The sequence below is a fragment of the Neoarius graeffei genome, chromosome 13, assembly GCF_027579695.1.
Source record: "Neoarius graeffei isolate fNeoGra1 chromosome 13, fNeoGra1.pri, whole genome shotgun sequence".
NCBI classification, from domain to species: Eukaryota; Metazoa; Chordata; class Actinopteri; order Siluriformes; family Ariidae; genus Neoarius; species Neoarius graeffei.
Genome location: NC_083581.1, coordinates 81,819,020 through 81,837,766, shown reverse-complemented (window position 1 = coordinate 81,837,766; position 18,747 = coordinate 81,819,020). Strand labels below are relative to the sequence as shown.

At 46.7% G+C, this 18,747-nt stretch overlaps 1 protein-coding gene across 12 annotated transcripts in view; it reads right to left on the bottom strand.

Moving 5' to 3' along the window:
* LOC132897205 (cadherin-like protein 26) overlaps nucleotides 1-18,747 on the bottom strand; it is a 186,880-nt gene that overhangs the window by 37,741 nt on the left and 130,392 nt on the right. For 7 of the 12 annotated variants that reach the window (XM_060938661.1, XM_060938663.1, XM_060938668.1 and 4 more), the window contains one exon: nucleotides 16,669-16,713. The exons of 2 other annotated variants lie outside the window; for them this stretch is intronic. In XM_060938661.1, the coding sequence (XP_060794644.1) occupies nucleotides 16,669-16,713 (45 nt within the window). Of the gene's footprint in view, nucleotides 1-349; nucleotides 457-16,668; nucleotides 16,714-18,747 lie in introns of all 12 variants that reach the window. 3 more of the 12 variants (XM_060938669.1, XM_060938670.1, XM_060938672.1) reach the window with 2 other exon arrangements.

The window sequence follows — 18,747 nt, the reverse complement described above, 5'->3', positions numbered from 1 at the left end:
AGCAGCAAAATGGACAGTGATGTGCAAACAAATTGTAGCAAGACCTTGATGTGGGTGGAGCACAGAAGCACAGCAGGTGGTTATTTGCGTTCTGAATTGCTTTATTGCTGCTTTTCAGCACACAGCTCAAACTCTCAAAGACACTTTCTCACACACACACAGGCTATTATTGAGCCCTTGGCGCCGACCTCCCCTTCTCATTCTCCTTTTATAGGGCGCAGTCACACCACGGAGCCACTGGAGGGGCACATGGTCTGAACAGAGGGTGAAAGGGCACCCCAGCAGGTAGTACCGGAGGGTGAGGACCGCCCACTTGATGGTTAGGCACTCTTTTCCAATCATGCTGTACCTGCCTTCCCACATTGACAGCTTCCGGCTAATGTACAGCACGGGATGCTCCTCCCCCTCCACTTCCTGGGACAGAACGGCCCCCAGCCCTCTGTCCGATGCATCTGTCTGCAAAATAAAGGGGAGAGAAAAGTCAGGGGAGTGTAACCGTGGCCCTCCACACAGTGCAGCCTTTACCTTAAAGAAAGCCTGTTGGCACCAGATCGAGTGCTCCCTTTTTAGTGGGATCAGTCAGTAGGCTGGTGACATCCGAATAATTAGGCATGAACCTCCGATAGTAGCCAGCCAGCCCCAGGAACTGTTTCACCCCCTTTTGGTCTTGGGCCTCGGGCAGGCCGCAATCGCTGCAGTCTAATTAATTTGGGACGCACCTGCCCATAGCCAAGTGGAAACCCAGATACTGTACTTCCACCCACCCAATCACACATTTCTTTGGGTTGGCTGTGAGACCCGCCCACCTCAGAGACCTTAGGATGGCCCTAAGGTGTTCAAGGTGCCACGGCCAGTCATTACTATAGATGATAATGTCATTCAGATACGCAGCTGCGTAGATGGTGTGGGGGTGGAGGACCCTGTCCATAAGCCGCTGGAATGTAGCGGGCACCCCAAACAGCCCAAAATGAAGTGTGATGAATTGGTGTAAGCCAAATGGTGTAGAAAAGGCCATTTTCTCTTGGGACAGAGGAGTCAAGGGGATCTACCAATATCCCTTCATTAAATCCAGTGTTGAATAAAAACGAGCAATGCCTAATCGATCAAGCAACTCGTCAATGCGAGGCATTGGGTATGCGCCAAATTTAGACACCGCATTGACTTTCCGATAGTCCACACAGAACCGGATTGACCCATCGGTCTTGGGGCCCAGGACCACTGGGGTGCTCCAGTCGCTGTGGGACTCCTCAATTATGCCCATTTTGAGCATGGCTTCAAGTTCATCCCGGACCACCTTTTTTTTGTGTTTGGGCAGATGGTAAGGGTGGCTGCACATTACCACCCCCAGGGGCGTCTCAATGTGGTGTTCTATGAGGTGGGTGTGGCCAGGCAGGGGTGAAAACACATTGGAAAATTCTTTCTGCAACTGGGCTACCTCTGAGCTGGGTTGGGGAGAGGTGGTCTCCACAGGAGACCGGAGCGGTGGGCAATGTCAATTTTCTTTTTTGAAACTCCGGCCCCAGCTCTGCCTTCTCTGGAATTGCTGACACCAATGCCATGGGGACCTCCTCATTCCAATGTTTTAATAGATTGAGATGGTAAACTTGCAATGCCCCACCCCTGTCCATTTGCCTCACCTCATAGTTGACGTCCCCGACTTGCTGTGTGACTTTGAAGGGCCCTTGCCACTTGGCGACCAATTTGGAGCTCGACATGGGCAGTAATATGAGTACTTTGTCTCCCGGTGTGAACTCCCTAAGGTGCGTGCCCCTGTCGTACAGTCGGGCTTGACGTTCTTGCACCTGCCGCAAATTCTCTTGGGTTAAGTGCATGAGTGTGTGGAGTTTGGCGCACAGGTCAAGAACGTATTGAATTTCATTCTTACTAGGTGAGGGTCCCTCTTCCCAATTTTCATGTAGCATGTCCAGAATGCCACACGGCTTATGCCCATATAATAATTCAAATGGTGAAAATCCTGTGGAGGCTTGCGGGACCTCTCATACTGCAAATAACAGGGGCTCGAGCCACTTATCCCAATTGCGTGCATCTTCACTTACGAACTTCCGAATAATATTTTTGAGGGTTTGATTGAACTGTTCTACTAAGCCATCCATTTGTGGGTGATAAATGCTGGTGTGGATAGGCTTAATCCCCAGTAACCCATACAGCTCGCACAGTGTGTGTGACATGAAAGTAGTGCTTGGTCTGTCAGGATTTCTTTCGGAATTCCGACCCGGGAGATAAAGCGGAAGAGTGCTTCTGCTATACTGCATGCTGAGATATTGCAGAGAGGCACTGCTTCTGGATATTGCGTTGCATAGTCCACCAGAACTAAAATAAAGCGATATCCCCATGCTGACCGATCTAATGGGCAGAAGAGATTCATCCCAATTCTTTCAAACAGGAGAGGGTGCAAAGGCACTTTTAGAGTGGCCGCAGGATTTACTAACTGGCATTCGCAGCACACCGTACACCACCGACAGACATCCCTGTGAATCCCTGGCCAATAGAACCGGGCCATTATTCAGGCTAGTGTCTTATTCTGCCCAAAGTGTCTGGCCATGGGATTAAAGTGAGCCGCTGGGAATATGAATTCCTGGTGGTGCTTTGGAATTAACAGCTGTGTTACCTTTTTGCCAGTTTGAGTGTCCTGCATCACTCGGTATAGCCTATCCTTAATAATAGCAAAGTAGGGGAAGGCCGGCATCACATTTGGCTGGAGAATTTGACCATCGATTACTCTCACTTGGTCAAATGCATGCCACAGAGTCCCGTCTTGTGACTGCTCTAACAGGAAATCCCTAAGGGAATCCTCAAGAGAGGGAGGAGGGGCAGAGTGCTCCTCACTCTGCGTATCGCCCTGACGCGGTACTGACATAGACGGCTCTGTGACAGCTTCTCCCTCCAATGCTACTCCGGGGCTTTCCCTAGCTGAATTACGTCAGGACCCTCTCTTCACTATGTGCGTCATTAATTCCTTAAACCCCGGCCAATCAGTCCCCAAAATTAGCGAGTGGGTGAGACGAGGGTTAACCGCCGGCTTTACACTACGTTTTTCCCCTTGAAATAGAATGTGGACAAACACTAAAGGGTAGTTGTAAACATCCCCATGCACACACAACACCTTCACCATTCGTGCTCTCCCCAATGCCTCACCTTGCACCAGGCTTTGGTGGATTGAGGTCTGGTTACAGCCGGAATTCACCAAAGCCTGATACGTATCCCCTTGGACACTGACCGGTATTCGATACACTCTGGCCTGATTGAGGGTGGTTTCTGGTGCGTTGGGGACCCAGACCACTGCACCCACCTCCATCGCGGAACACTGATGTGGGAGATGTCCCGTCTCCCTGCAGCGCCAGCACACCAGCCCAGGCTCTCCCTCTGCACTGGTGTTACAGACATCACTCACCTGGGGGGGAGGAGCCACAGACAAGGAAGGGGGGAATAGGAGGACACCACGGGTGTGCCAGGCCGGCTGGGTGGGCCCCCGCCTCTGCGGTGGGGGAATGGGGTGGGGACAGGAAGCAGAGGGAGAGAGAGAAGAGAGAGGAGAAGAGGAGACATGCCGTCCTGCCATCAGAATGGCCGCCATGTGGCCCTCTGCCAGCTCAATTGCCTGGTCCAGTGATGCCAGGCGATGACACTGGACTCACTCTGCCGGTCCTTCTGGAAGTCGTGCAATGAATTGCTACATTGTCACCAGGTCGATCACTCCCTTGGCATCACAGTCGTCTGCCCTCAGCCACCGCTGGCAGGCGTCCCGGAGTTGCTGCCCGAATGCGAACAGCTGGCCAACCTCCTCCAAGCGCAGCAAGTGGAAGCGCTGCCATTGTTGCTCTGGGGAACAGCTGACACGCTGGAGGATGGCTCTTCGAAGGTCTGCATACACGAGCCGACTGTTGGCGGGGAGCTGCAGCATGGCCAGTTGCACTTCGCCCGTCAGCAGGGGGAGGAGGCGTGCCGCCCGCTGGTCCACCGGCCAACCCCATGCCTCCGCTGCCTGCTTGAAGAGCATGAGGAAGGCTTCCGGGTCATCGTGCGGACCCATCTTCGTTAGGGTGAGGTGGGGAGGGTCTGCTCCAGTGGAGGTCATGGGCCCCACCGACGCGAACAGGTGCCGGAACGCCTGGCGGTCCTCCTGTTGAGCCAGCACCAAGGCTTCGAACCATTGTTCTTGCTCCTTTCGGAGGGTGACCAGCGCTTGGTGCTGATTCTGCTAGGCTGTGGCGAGGGCATGGATCAGGTCCTTAAATGGCGAGGACTCCATGGGGCTGTTCCCTTCTGCACTCTCCCAGGTTTCGGCACCACTGTTGCAAGACCTTGATGTGGGTGGAGCACAGAAGCACGGCAGGTGGTTATTTATGTTCTGAATTGCTTTATTGCTGCTTTTCAGCACACAGTTCAAACTCTCTCTCACACACAGGCTATTATCGAGCCCTCGGCACCAACCTCCCCTTCTCATTCTCCTTTTATAGGGCGTGGTCACTGGAGGAGACACACAAACACGTTAATTGACAACAGGTGTAGTGACATTACCACTCACCTTCCCTGACTCCACCCCATTCACAGACTGATGCTCAGCCAAGCCCCCACTGCCACACAAATGTAAACAGATGGGTCATTCCATGCCAAATCAACAAATATCTGACAAATTTATGCTCGACCATCTCAGATTTCAATGAAATTTGGAGGGCTCAGAGATACTATTAAAAGAAGTTAATCCCCAAAATTTGAGCTTCCTTTCTCCAACGGTTTCAGAGATGCAGGCATTTGAATTTTTCGATTTTTTTTGCATTTTGCTCAAAACATACATATTTCAAAGTGTAATATAATCTTTATTATGCAAGATAGAAACCTAAAATTCTGCACAGAGAGACTCAATGTCTTGTACTACAAGCTTCAACTTAGAATTTCAATGGTCATTGTATATTAGATGGTGATTTTAACAAGGAAATTAAAAAGACAAATTTGCATTTTTAACTCATTCTGGAAGCTTGCCTGTGGCAGTAATGCATAAACTAAGAATGTTATTCAAATCTACACAGAAATATCCACCAATTTCAGTTTTACCAAGTCTCCACTATTCCTAGTTTGTCTGTAATAGGGTTTTGAAATTCGCCGATTTCTAAAACGTCCTACCGGGCGACGTCACGGTCCTGGATTTTTTCTCCATAGGGGGTTTTTGGTGAACTGCTCTTGGTCTGGCCTGTCACCTAGGACCTGTCTGCCTTGGGAAACCCTACTAGGGGCATAATGCCCCCGACAACATAGCTCCTAGGATCATTCAAGCACACAAACCCCTCCACCACAATAAGGTGGCAGTTCTAGGAGGGGTCCCAACAGCCAGCCGCTGTGTCCGGGGATCAGGTCGTCGAGGCCCCTGCCTTCGACTGCCACCCAATCCACATTGCACCAAACCCCTACTGCTACCTCTGTGGGTGGTGAACCCACAGGAGGTCGGGCCCACGTCACCTCTTCGGGCTGAGCCCGGCCGGGCCCCATGGGCAAAGGCCCGGCCACCAAGCGCTCGCATACGAGCCCCAACCCCGGGCCTGGCTAGTCACGGTTTGTCCATAACGAACACCATGTTCGAGCATAGGGGTGTCCATAAGTGCACGTGGCACCAGGACACCTTAGGTCGGAGGTCGATGATCGACTTTGTAGTCGTTTCATCTGATCTCCGGCCCTATGTCTTGGACACTCGGGTGAAGAGAGGGGCTGAGCTGTCAACTGATCACCACCTGGTGGTGAGTTGGATCCGCTGGCGGAGGAGGAAGTTGGACAGACCTGGCAGGCCTAAACGTATGGTGAGGGTCTGCTGGGAACGTCTGGCCGAGCACTCTGTTGGGGAGGTCTTTAACTCCCACCTCCGGGAGAGCTTTTCCCAGCTTCCGAGGGAGGCGGGGGACATTGAGTCTGAGTGGACCATGTTCTCTACCTCCATTGTGGACGCAGCTGTTCGGAGCTGTGGCCGCAAGGTCTCCGGTGCCTGTCGTGGCGGCAATCCCCGAACCCGGTGGTGGACACCGGAAGTAAGGGATGCTGTCAAGCTGAAGAAGGAGTCCTATCGGGCCATGTTGACCTCCGGGACTCCTGAGGCAGCCAACGGGTATCGGCAGGCCAGGCGTGCTGCAGCTCGGGCAGTTGCGGAGGCAAAAACTCGGAACTGGGAGGAGTTCGGGGAGGCCATGGAGAAGGACTATCGGTCGGCCTCGAAGAAATTCTGGCAAACCGTCCGGCGCCTCAGGAGGGGGAAGCAGTACTCTGCCAACACTGTTTACAGTGCGGGTGGGGAGCTGTTGACCTCGACTGGGGACATTGTCGGGCGATGGAAGGAATACTTTGAGGATCTCCTCAATCCCACCGTCATGTCTTCCACTGAGGAGACTGAGGCTGATGACTCAGAGGTGGACTCGTCCATTACCCAAGCCGAAGTCACTGAGGTGGTTTGCAAGCTCCTGGTGGCAAGGCACCGGGGGTGGATGAGATCCGCCCTGAGTATCTCAAGTCTCTGGATGTTGTGGGGCTGTCTTGGTTGATACACCTCTGCAACATCACGTGGCAGTCGGGTACAGTGCCTCTGGAGTGGCAGACTGGGGTGGTGGTCCCTCTTTTTAAGAAAGGGGACCGGAGAGTGTGCTCCAATTATAGGGGAATCACACTTCTCAGCCTCCCAGGGAAAGTTTACTCCAAGGTACTGGAGAGGAGAATTCGACCAATAGTCGAACCTCGGATCCAGGAGGAACAATGCGGTTTTCGTCCTGGTCGCGGAACACTGGACCAGCTCTATACACTTCATAGGGTGCTTGAGGGTTCATGGGAGTTTGCCCAACCAGTCCACATGTGCTTTGTGGATCTGGAGAAGGCATTCGACCGTGTCCCCCATGGTATTCTGTGGGGGGTGCTTCGGGAGTATGGGGTTCGGGGCTCTTTGCTAAGGGCTGTCCGGTCCCTGTACGAATGGAGCAGGAGTCTGGTTCGCATTGCCGGCAGTAAGTCAGACCTGTTCCCAGTGCATGTTGGACTCCGGCAGGGCTGCCCTTTGTCACCGGTTCTGTTCATAATTTTTATGGACAGAATTTCTAGGCGCAGCCAGGGGCCGGACGGAATCCTGTTTGGGAACCACAGGATTTCATCTCTGCTTTTTGCGGATGATGTTGTCCTGTTGGCTTCTTCAAACCAGGACCTTCAGCATGCACTGGGGTGGTTTGCAGTCGAGTGTGAAGCGGCTGGGATGAGAATCAGCACCTCCAAGTCCGAGGCCATGGTTCTCGACCGGAAAAGGGTGGCTTGCCCTCTCCAGGTTGGTGGAGAAGTCCTGCCTCAAGTGGAGGAGTTTAAGTATCTCGGGATCTTGTTCACGAGTGAGGGAAGGATGGAGCGTGAGATCGACAGGCGGATCGGTGCAGCCTCCGCAGTGATGCGGTCGCTTTACCGGTCCGTCGTGGTGAAGAAGGAGCTGAGCCAAAAGGCGAAGCTCTCAATTTACCGGTCGATCTACGTTCCAACTCTCACCTATGGTCATGAGCTTTGGGTAATGACAGAAAGAACAAGATCGCGGATACAAGCGGCTGAAATGAGTTTCCTTCGCAGGGTGGCTGGGCGCTCCCTTAGAGAGAGGGTGAGAAGCACAGTCACTCGGGAGGAGCTCGGAGTAGAGCCGCTGCTCCTCCACATCGAGAGGAACCAGCTGAGGTGGCTCTGGCATCTTTTTCGGATGCCTCCTGGACGCCTCCCTGGGGAGGTGTTCCAGGCATGTCCCCCCGGGAGGAGGCCCCGGGGAAGACCCAGGACACGCTGGAGGGACTATGTCTCTCGGCTGGCCTGGGAACGCCTCGGTGTTCTTCCCGAGGAGCTGGCCGAGGTGTCTGGGGAAAGGGAAGTTTGGGCTTCCATGCTTAGACTGCTGCCTCCGCGACCCGGTCCTGGATAAGCGGAAGAAGACGAGACGAGACGAGACGAGACGATTTCTAAAACATGCCATTTTCAGTAGCAAGAAATCCAATGTGGGATAGCAGTTAGGAACTTGTACATTTTTTTCAGTAATCCCAAGACCCATATTTTATATTTCCAAATTTTTGTTCTGTGTCTCTCAAGTATTTTTAAACTACAGGGGTTTAAAAAAATCCATTTTCACCAAACCCTTTGATACCAGAACAGGTGGCTCATATCTTATAGGTTTAGAGTCTGTAAACTGCATACTTGTTCAGATAACATTATAGTGCTTGGATTATATTAAATACATTGTAATACAGAGCACTGAGAAAATTTACCAATGTTATTAACTGTATGTTTCTTTGCAAGGATTGGATATTTTGAATAGTTGACTAGGGAATTTAATTGTAGTTGCTTTCAATTTGAGATCAGTATCAATGAGTTTGTTCTTAGACATCTAGAAATGGCTGAACTTCCTCCCTCTTCTATAGGAATTGGACTAAAGAAAGATTCTGACTGCCATAAACTAACATACAACAGAAATTGTAAGTTAAATACACTCTCTCAGTATAGTTTGGAGCAAATTTCATTAATTCATAAAATTTCATTTTAGAACGTAAAGTTTCTTCTACTCATTGCAGCTTTGCTTTGCCATATGCAGCTTTCTGTTTGTGGCTATACTTGGCAATTTTCAGTGGAGAGCAACCAATTGACACAAGGCTTTTTCAAGTGATTCAGCTACCTCACCAGTGTATGATGGATCCACATCTACACACATGCTCTCTTGTTCTGATTCTGTAGAACCTGCTGAATCTGCTTGGCTTAAATGTTCTTTCACTCTCTGTGAACATTTAGAACACAATTTTTGTCCAGGTTTAATATTTTTATTTATCAGTTTTGAAAGTGAATCTGCTGTTTCAGGAAGAATTGAACGTAATTCTGTTTTAACTTTTTTCTTGTGCCTTTCATATGGATCACAACAACTTTTCTGTAGCTCTTCATATTTCATCAGAAACAGTTTCTCATGATGCAGACATACTGTGTCTGTGCTTGAAATGTTCTCAAGTTCAGTTCTCTGTTTAATTAATGAAATTTGCTCCAAACTATACTGAAAGAGTGTATTTAACTTACAATTTCTGTTGTATGTTAGTTTGACAGTCAGAATCTTTCTTTAGTCCAGTTCCTATAGAACAAGGAGGAAGTTCAGCCATTTCTAGATGTCTAAGAACAAACTCATTTATACTGATCTCAAATTGAAAGCAACGACAATTAAATTCCCTAGTCAACTATTCAAAATATCCAATCCTTGCAAAGAAACACATTCAGTTAATAACACTGGTAAATTTTCTCAGTGCTCTGTATTACAATGTATTTAATATAATCCAAGCACTATAATGTTATCTGAACAAGTATGCAGTTTACAGACTCTAAAACTACAAGATATGAGCCACCTGTTCTGGTATCAAAGGTCACCTATTGTGCTGTGTTGATATTGATAAGGCTGGCTGTTGACTGGTACACAATAGCTGGTCATTGATTGCTAATGTTACACAGTCTTAGATTAAAATCAATTTTCAAATAATTAATACTGAGCATTAATTGAAATTTTATTTAAAATTGAGGAAGAAACATGTCTCCTAACCTACTTGAGCCTTATTGAAGCATTTATTAACCCTCAAATATCAGTTATATGAAAATATATCAAATTCGAATTTGGTGAAAATGAATTTTTTTAAACCCCTGTAGTTTAAAAATACTTGAGAGACACAGAACAAAAATTTGGAAATATAAAATATGGGTCTTGGGGATTACTGAAAAAATTTTTACAAGTTCCGAACTGCTATACCACATTGGATTTCTTGCTACTGAAAATGGCATGTTTTAGAAATCGGCGAATTTCAAAACCCTATTACAGACAAACTAGGAATAGTGGAGACTTGGTAAAACTGAAATTGGTGGATATTTCTGTGTAGATTTGAATAACATTCTTAGTTTAAGCATTACTGCCACAGGCAAGCTTCCAGAATGAGTTAAAAATGCAAAAAAAAATGCAAATTTGTCTTTTTAATTTCCTTGTTAAAATCACCATCTAATATACAATGACCATTGAAATTCTAAGTTGAAGCTTGTAGTACAAGACATTGAGTCTCTCTGTGCAAAATTTTAGGTTTCTATCTTGCATAATAAAGATTATATTGCACTTTGAAATATGTATGTTTTGAGAAAAAAAAATTCAAATGCCTGTATCTCTGAAACTATTGGTGATAGGAAGCTCAAGTTTTGGGGATTAACTTCTTTTAATAGTATCTCTGAGCCCTCCAAATTTCATTGAAATCTGAGATGGTCGAGCATAACCTCTTGTTGATTTGGCATGGAATGACCCAGATGTAAACAGTCAAGGACAGTTTACAAGAAGGTAATCCATGGTTATAGACTCCTATCAGCTGTTCAGGAGTCTGAAGGTGGTGGGAAAGAAAGAGTTCTTTATGCCGCTTTTCCACTACCAATGCGGCTGAGCCGTGCCGTGCTGAGTCGGGCTGAGTCGAGCCGAGTGGGGCTGTTGGAGTTGCATTTCGACTACAACCGCACTGAACCGTGCTGGCTGGAAGTGGGTGGACACATTGGGTGGAGTTAGCGAAAGTGGGTGGACGTCACGTGATGTCGTTAGGCGGTGCAAACAGTGACATCAGTGAGCTTTTAAGCGGTAGTCTCACGACCCGGAGAGTAAACAATAAACATGGAGGACATGGAGTCGTTAGTGTTGCTGGTCTTGGTGCTGTGGCTTGTTGTCACCGACAACGCCAACAGATACTGGCAAGAGCGTATAGATGAGGCGAGGCGCATAAGGCTTCATAATTCTCATAATTCGTAATTCTCCTTCTTCCGGGTTTACGGTGTTTACAGATCCCAGCGTGCTCGCGGGGCGTGTGAGGACACTCCTCCTCACCAATCAGTGCACAGGGGAGTGTCTCCTCACGCCCCTAGCCTCACTCGGCTCGGTTTGGCTCGCTTCAGCCCTACTCCAAAACGGTGCGAGTTTTGGGTGCTAAGCAGGGCTGAAGCGAGCTGAGTCGTGCTGTTTTTAGATAGTCGAAACGCGAGCTGTGTCGGGCTGAAGTGAGCTGAAGCGAGCTGAAAAAGGGTAGTGGAAAAGGGCCATTAGTCTGACAGTCTTACATTTCAGACTTCTGTACCTCCAGCCTGAGGGTAGGAGTGTGAACAGTCTGTGCTGGGGGTGGGTGGGGTCTTTGAGGATGGAGACAGCTCTCCTGTGGACTCTGCAGTGGTAGATGCTCTGTAGAGAGGGCAGTGGAGTTTTGGTGATCCTCTCAGCAGTCTTCACCACCCTCTGCAGGCGTTTGCAGTCCATTGCTGTAGTACTGCTGTACCACACAGTGATGCAGTTGGTCAGGATGCTCTCAATCATGCAGCTGTAGAAGTTGCTGAGGATCTTGGGTGACATGTCAAAATTCCTCAGCCTCCTCAGAAAGTACAGTCGCTGTTGAGCCTTCCTAACCAGCTGTGTGGTGTTAGGTTTCCATGTAAGGTCCTCACTGATGTGAACACCCAGGTATTTGAAGCTACTCACCTTCTCCACCTGAAGCTCCTGGATGAACAGTGGCTGATGAGGTCTCCTTTCCTTCCTCATATCCACTATCATCTCCTTCATCTTGTCTATGTTGAGGATGAGGTTGTTGTCCTCATACCATGACACCAGACTGGCCACCTCCTTCCTGTAGACTGTTTTGTCACCGCCAGTGATGTATCCTATCACTGCGGTGTTGTCTGTGAACTTCAGGATGATGATTATGTCCTTGTGGGAGGCAATACAGTCATGGGTGAACAGAGTGCAGAGGATGGGGCTGAGGATGCATCCCTGTGGGATGCCAATGTTTGTGATGCTGGATGAAGTCCTATTACCAATTCTGACAGTCTGGGGCCTGCCAGTCAGGAAGTTGATGAGCCAGTCACAGAGGGTGAGGTGCAAACCAAGTGTGGAGAGTTTATGAATGAGTTGGTGGGGGATGACCATGTTGAAGGCAGAGCTGTAGTCAACAAAGAGCATCCTGATGTAAGAGTCTTTGTTTTCCAGATGTGAGAGGGCATAATGAGGGGCAGCAGCGATGGCATCTGAGGTGGACCTGTTGGGCCTGTAGGCATACTGCAGGGGGTCTAGGGTTTCCAGTATGCTGTTCTGAATGTGGGCCAGTACCACTCTCTCAAAGCACTTTGAGATGATTGGAGTGAGTGCTATTGGCCTGTAATCATTCAGGCAAGTGGGTGGGCTCTTCTTGGGAAGAGGGACGATGGTTGTGGTCTTGAAGCAGGAGGGAACGATGCTCTGGCTGAGGGAAAAGTTGAAGATGGTAGTGAAAACATCAGCCAGCTCATTGGCACATACTCTGAGGGCCCGGCCAGGGATGGTGTCTGGTCCTGCTGCCTTCCTGGGGTTGATCCTCCTCAGAGCTTTGTGTACTTGGCCTGATGAGACTGTTGGTGGGGGGGAGGGGGATTGGGTGGTCCAGGTGAGTGTGTGCCTCCTCTCTGTGCTGTAGCTGGGGGTCTCAAAGCGGGTGTAGAAAGTGTTGAGGTCATCCGGCAGGCTGTCTGTGGAGCTGATGGTGCTGGTGGTCGTCCTGTAGTCTGTGATGTGCTGCAGGCCTTGTCACATCAGCCTGGGGTCAGCAGTAGAATAGAAGCCATCCGGCTTCTCTCTGTACTGCCTCTTGGCTGCTGTAATGGCTTTCCTCAGTCCATACTTCATCGCTTTGTACTCCATCTCACTGCCTGATCTAAATGCAAGAGAGCGAACATGCAGCATGCATCATACCTGACTGTTTACCCAGGGCTTTTGGTTGGGAAACTTCCTGATCTGTATGGTGGGCATGATGTTGCAGACACATGTGCTGATGTACCCAGTCACATACTCAGCACAGTCCTGTATACTGACAGAAGAGTCCTCCAAAGTGGCTGCAGCTTTAAACACATCCCAGTCTGTCCGAGCAAAACAGCCCTGAAGGGTGCTCTCAGTCTCTGGGCTCCAGAGTTTGACTTGTTTGGTGACAGGATTTGTTTGTTTTAGTCTTTGTCTGTTGGCCAGATACAGGAACAAAGAGATGTGGTCCGAGTGTCTGAAGTGGGGGCAGGGGGAAGCCCTGTATGCACCGCATATGTTGCTGTAAACATGGTCCAGTGTGTTCTTATCACGGGTGGGGATGTCCACATGATAATATTTAGGGAATACAGTCTGTAAATTGCACTGATTAAAGTCACCGGCAATGAAAAAAACAGTGTCAGGATGAGCCATCTCTAACATGCTGATGTCATCGTGGAGTTTACTGAGTGCTGCCGTGGAGTTAGCTCGCGGGGGGATGTAAACAGCAGTCAAAAACACAGCAGTGAATTCCCTTGGGAGATAATAGGGGTGGCATTTCAGCAGTAACAGCTCCACATCTGGCAAACAGTGCTTATAAACAATCTGTATATCTCCACACCAAGAGTTGTGAATAAACACACACACACCTCCCCCTTTAGCCTTACTCGTAGCTGCTGTCCAGTCTTCTCTGTGTACAGAGTAAGTCTCTAGCTGAATGGGATTTTTCTGAAAGCCAGGTCTCGGTGAAGATTAGAGCGCAGCACACTCTTATTTCCTGCTGAGCTGTGATTCTGGCTCTTAATTCGTCCAGTTTGTTTTCCAGAGAACACATGTTGGCTAGCAGGAGGCTGGGTAGTGGTGGTCAGCTAGTGCGAGCTTTTAGCCTAGCATGGAACCCCCCCCCCCCCCCCCCCCCGCCTCACTTGCATCACCATCTCCAGTGCACTCTCCTGGGGTCAGCATGCTCACTCGGGTCTGGTGCTTCAGGGCCTTCCTGGGGCTGGGGGTGGTTGTGGGAGTGAACAATGAGTTGTAGCTCTGGTGATATAAAGCCAGTAAATTCCAAATGACTGTGCCTGTTAGCGATGTTCCACAGTGCCTGGCTGTTATATGTTAGCAGTGCATGACCTTTGTGCATGGCAGGAAAAAAAACAGAAAATACACAAAAAAGAAGAAAAAGCTGGCATTCAAGAGTGGAGCAAGCAAACATGTCTGCCTCGAGAGGCGCCATGATGATAACACAGTAGAATAGGGTTGGGAGGACAATGGTAGGTAAAGGGAGGCTAATTTGTGGGATAAGAAAGAATAAGGTAGGGTAAAATGGGGATAAAACAGAATATTATATAGGAGGGAATAGAGGGAATAGTTTGATAGGCTACAGTAGAGTAGGGCAGAGTGAATAGAGGTGAAATGTGTTGAATTGGACAGAGTAGAGTCAGGTAAAATAGGGTAAAGAAGGATATGGTGCAGGGAAAGTAAGGTTTTGTAGGGTAGAGTATGGTAGGGAAAGTAAAGGTAAGCTAATGTGTAGAAAAAGACAGAATATGGTAGTGTAGAGAAGTACAAGGTAAGGTTTGGTAGAATGCAGTACAGGGGGAAGAGAAGGTAAAAGAAGAGTAATATGTGGAATAAGAAACTATGGTAGGGTCAAGCTGGTGGACAGAAAAATATGGAACATGAAGAATAGGGTAAGATAATGTTTCTTGGATGCAGTTGAGATTTAAGACAGGGAAGGGACAGGTAGGGTAATGTGTGAAACATGATGGAATAAACTCTCAGAAATAAGTTACCAAACTGTCCACAACCCTGTCACTGGGATGGTATCGTTCACAGTATATCTTTAGTCCCTTATGTATATTTCACCTGGAAATATATAGTACACCTTCAAACATAATTTAAGGCACATGATTAAACCTTAAAGACCACTGATTTATCTTTAAAGCTTTACAAGCCAATTAAAGTTTCTGTACACCACATGTGCCTTCCAATGGAAAACATACATACTTGAGGTGCAAAACATGCAACCTTGATTATACCACTCGGCAACAGTTTGGAACCTTTATTTCTGAAAATGTAGATAAGGTTAAAGGAGCATAATGAAGGGTATGGTCAAAGATGGGTTAAAGTTTTGTGAGATACAATAGAGAGGATAGGGAAGATGGACAGAGTAATATGTGGAACAGGACAGAAGACAGGGTGAGAGGAGGGTTTAAGGTACAGCAGAAGTGGTCCAGTGAAATTTGTGGGTGGGGTGTGGTTTTGTTTAACTGGCTGGATATTGAAAAGTAGGCAATGGTGTTGGAGAATAGAATAGCATAACATAAGGATGATCTGGTAGGATGGATCAGAGTATGTTAGAGAAGGATACCATAGGGTGGATTAAGATAAACTCCCTGTACAAAAACATGAGTAACGTTATTGATGGGCAAATCATGGCCTAGAGTTTAGAGAAGCAGCTTTGGGAACAAAAGGTTGCTGGTTTGATTCCCTAGTCCAACAGGAATGGCTGAAGTGCCCTTGAGCAAGGCACCTAACCCCCCAACTGCTCCCTGGGTGTTGCAGAGAGTGTGCTAACATCCCCAGATGGGTTAAATGCAGAAAAATAATTTCACTGATCTCTTATGTACATGTAATGAATAAAGGCTTAAATCCCCCCCCCAAAAAAAAAAATCCAACATAATCTGTGCTTTGTTTCACAATGCCAATAAATTGCACACGTGTAAATGCAACTTAGCAGAAAACCAGATAGTTGGGTTACTGTGGTTCTGTGGGAATTTAAGGTTACCTGTTATACTCCATTTCCAAGCAAAACACAACATTAACAACATCCTACACTCCAGGATGACAAATGTAAGGTACATTTCTACAGGGTACACAGGCAAACCTATGTGTGATTTGTTTGAGTATGATGGAACACTGGGTCTCTTTGACAGGCCACCAAAATCATCTGACCTCAATGCCAAAGAAAACTTGTGGCATCAGGTAAAAAACCAAAATATGGAACAACCTGGAGCTGAATTACATGCCAAGTCAATGAAAAGGTGTGCTAAATTGATAGGAAGTATCCAAATCATTATCCCACAGGATTATAAAAGCATTTATGCTGTTAATAAGGCAATAAAAGGTGTCAGGAATAACACATGGTACACTGATTGTCCAGGATGATGTGGAAAAAAATAAGTTGCATTGGATTAGGCTGGGTTTGGATAGAATATTTAACAGTTATTCCACGAAATTGAGTCATACATGAGCTGATAGCTAACAAGGCATGTAGCACTGAGTTGGCTATAAGCCATGTATGATGAGATTGAGTGGAATAACTTTTTTATTCTATCTACATTCACTGGATTTTGAGAAACAAAGCATTTTATTGCTTTTTTTGCAAGTTTGATAAATAAAAACTTTATACAACATGTTCGACAAAATCATTTCCGCTTAGAATGTAAGCAAACTGGTGAAATTACTAGCAATTTGTGAAAAATGCTACAATAGAAATTCTTGAAAAATTAAAAAAGAGATACGCTTTTACCATCAAATACTCTTATTCCATATTTTGTTGCTTTTTTGGGGGGGAGTGGGGGGTGTTTTCAAGTAGCTTTTATTTCGTCCTCGGTTGGTTCAGCAACACGCTCCACCATTTTATTTTTCTCTATTCACAGTATATGAGCTGATAGCTTAGGAGTAGAGTAGCCAATCAGAGCATGCAATTGCTCATGTCCAGTGAATGTTGGATAGAATAATGTGCATTATGGAAGGGCATGTTAAAATACAAAGGGTTTCATTGTAATTTCAATTATAATATGCAAATATATAGCATACATATTCATTTTAAAATGCAAATATGCAGTACACACCTGTATCGGTTGAGTATTCAAGCCATGATAACTTCCAACAGAGCTCTGGATAAATTGATCAGATGAAAAGAAGATTATTAGAATATCATGTTAAGCTAAAGTGGAGCAATTCAGGCATTCATCTTGAGGATCTGCTCACGGTCTATCCTACCACTGGTATGTTGATGATGATCAATTGTTTCTCTCTTTTCCTCCTTCTGATACACAGGTCTCTGCTTACATCCAGAGGTGGAAAGTAACGAATTACATTACTCGCGTTACTGTACTTGAGTAGCTTTTTTGTGTACTTATACTTTTTCAAGTAATTTTTAAAGAGTGTACTTTTACTTTTACTTAAGTATGTTTTCTTTTAAGTAGTGTACTTTGGTACATTTTACATCACAACCGTTACTGAGTAAAAAATAAAATAAAATAAAAAAAAAAAGGCTAAAACGGAGAAGGGGAAATGCATTCTGGAAATGAATCACGGGAAGGACAGTTGTCGCACACGCGAGTCTCACACAGACGATGGCGGACATGCACCGGTGCTTTAAGGGGGGGGGGGGGGGGCTCAAGCCCCTGGGCCACAGCCAATCAGGGGCCTTGTAATATTAATAAAATAATAAACTGTCGGAATCGTGGGCCTACATTAATGTACGGATAGAAATAAGGTTAGAAATAAATGAGCGCACAGTAGCCTGCTGTAAGAGACATGGTGGATGTGGTTCGCGAAACAAACACCCACAACTGTACCAGAATAAAATGTAACAAAATGTAACGTCACGCACGAAAGCGCGCCAAAGACTGCAGACTACAGAGACACAAATTTGGAGGCTTTGAAAGATGAAGCGTTCACATGTTAGCGGGGTGCATAAAAGGAAAAAAAGAGAGAGATGCAGGTAATGATAGAATCGCTGCCTAAAGTCACAGACTTTTTAAGGTAAGGATCACCAATCTGTTCAGAATATCAGCTACTTATCAGTTATCAGCCTACCAGCAGCTAGGCTATGTGCAGCTAGGCTAGATATGCTATGATCTGTCCAACAGTAAAATAAATCAGTTGTGATTTGAATACGTGTCGTGTGATTTGAGTTATAATCCTGTTAGTATAATAGCATATTTCGATGGGGATAATAAAATGTCTAAAACGGCATCTACTGACGAAATTGATGAAAAGATTGTAGTCTATAATTTTCACAGTCTGGGCAGCAGACAGAGTAAGCATACTGAGGGGAATAGCAATACAAAGCTAGCGCATATCCACATTTCTCGCTAGCTGTGTTGGGTGTTTTGTTAACCCGTGTAGATTTAAGTGAAATACTTGAGAAGTTCTGTGGTCAAGACAAGGTTTTAAGGTAAGGACACTTGATTATTAATGTTTGCCCGCCTTGGTTTGTTGTTGACGAAAGGCCCACATGATTTTGCCTTATGCAGCTACTGCTAGCGTCATGCTTTGAACTGGGTTAAGCTCATTTGCGCTAAAGGATGGGTTTATTGAAGGACTTTGATGTAGCTAGTTTCTTTTTAAAAAATCGTATGCTCAAAACAGTATGCCCGTGTTCATCATGTTTAACTTTTTTCTTGATGGAGTGCGTGAAATATTGTTGCAAGTGGTATTTCGATGCAGTCATGTCAAAAAGGCAGTTGAATGCACGGTCTTATTCAAGGAGAAGGAAGACTTGCATGATGCTTGAACATAGATCGGTAAAATAGACCCTAGTAGGACTTGGTTTCGTGTATTTCAGTCTGTAGAGTTATGAGTTTGGCCGCTGTCCATGGTGTTTACGTTTCATGTGGCCGCCAAGCCAAGTACCTTCATCATCATCATCATCATCATCATGTTCCCCTGTCAAAAGTTAAACTCTCTAGGGGTGCTTCTGCTGTAGCAGTTGCAGCAGTTGCTCAAAGTTTGATTTGTCCATCATCATACGTCTTATCTGTTGGGTGTCTATGCCCAGCAGATTTTCCCATTTCGTCCATTTGTAACCATTTTTGTCAAACAGGAGCTGCTTTTGCACTTGGTTATTGCCCATCTGGCAAATGTGAGCAATATATTTTAGTTGTTGTACGTAGCAGGATAGTTTTATATCCTGGGTTCCT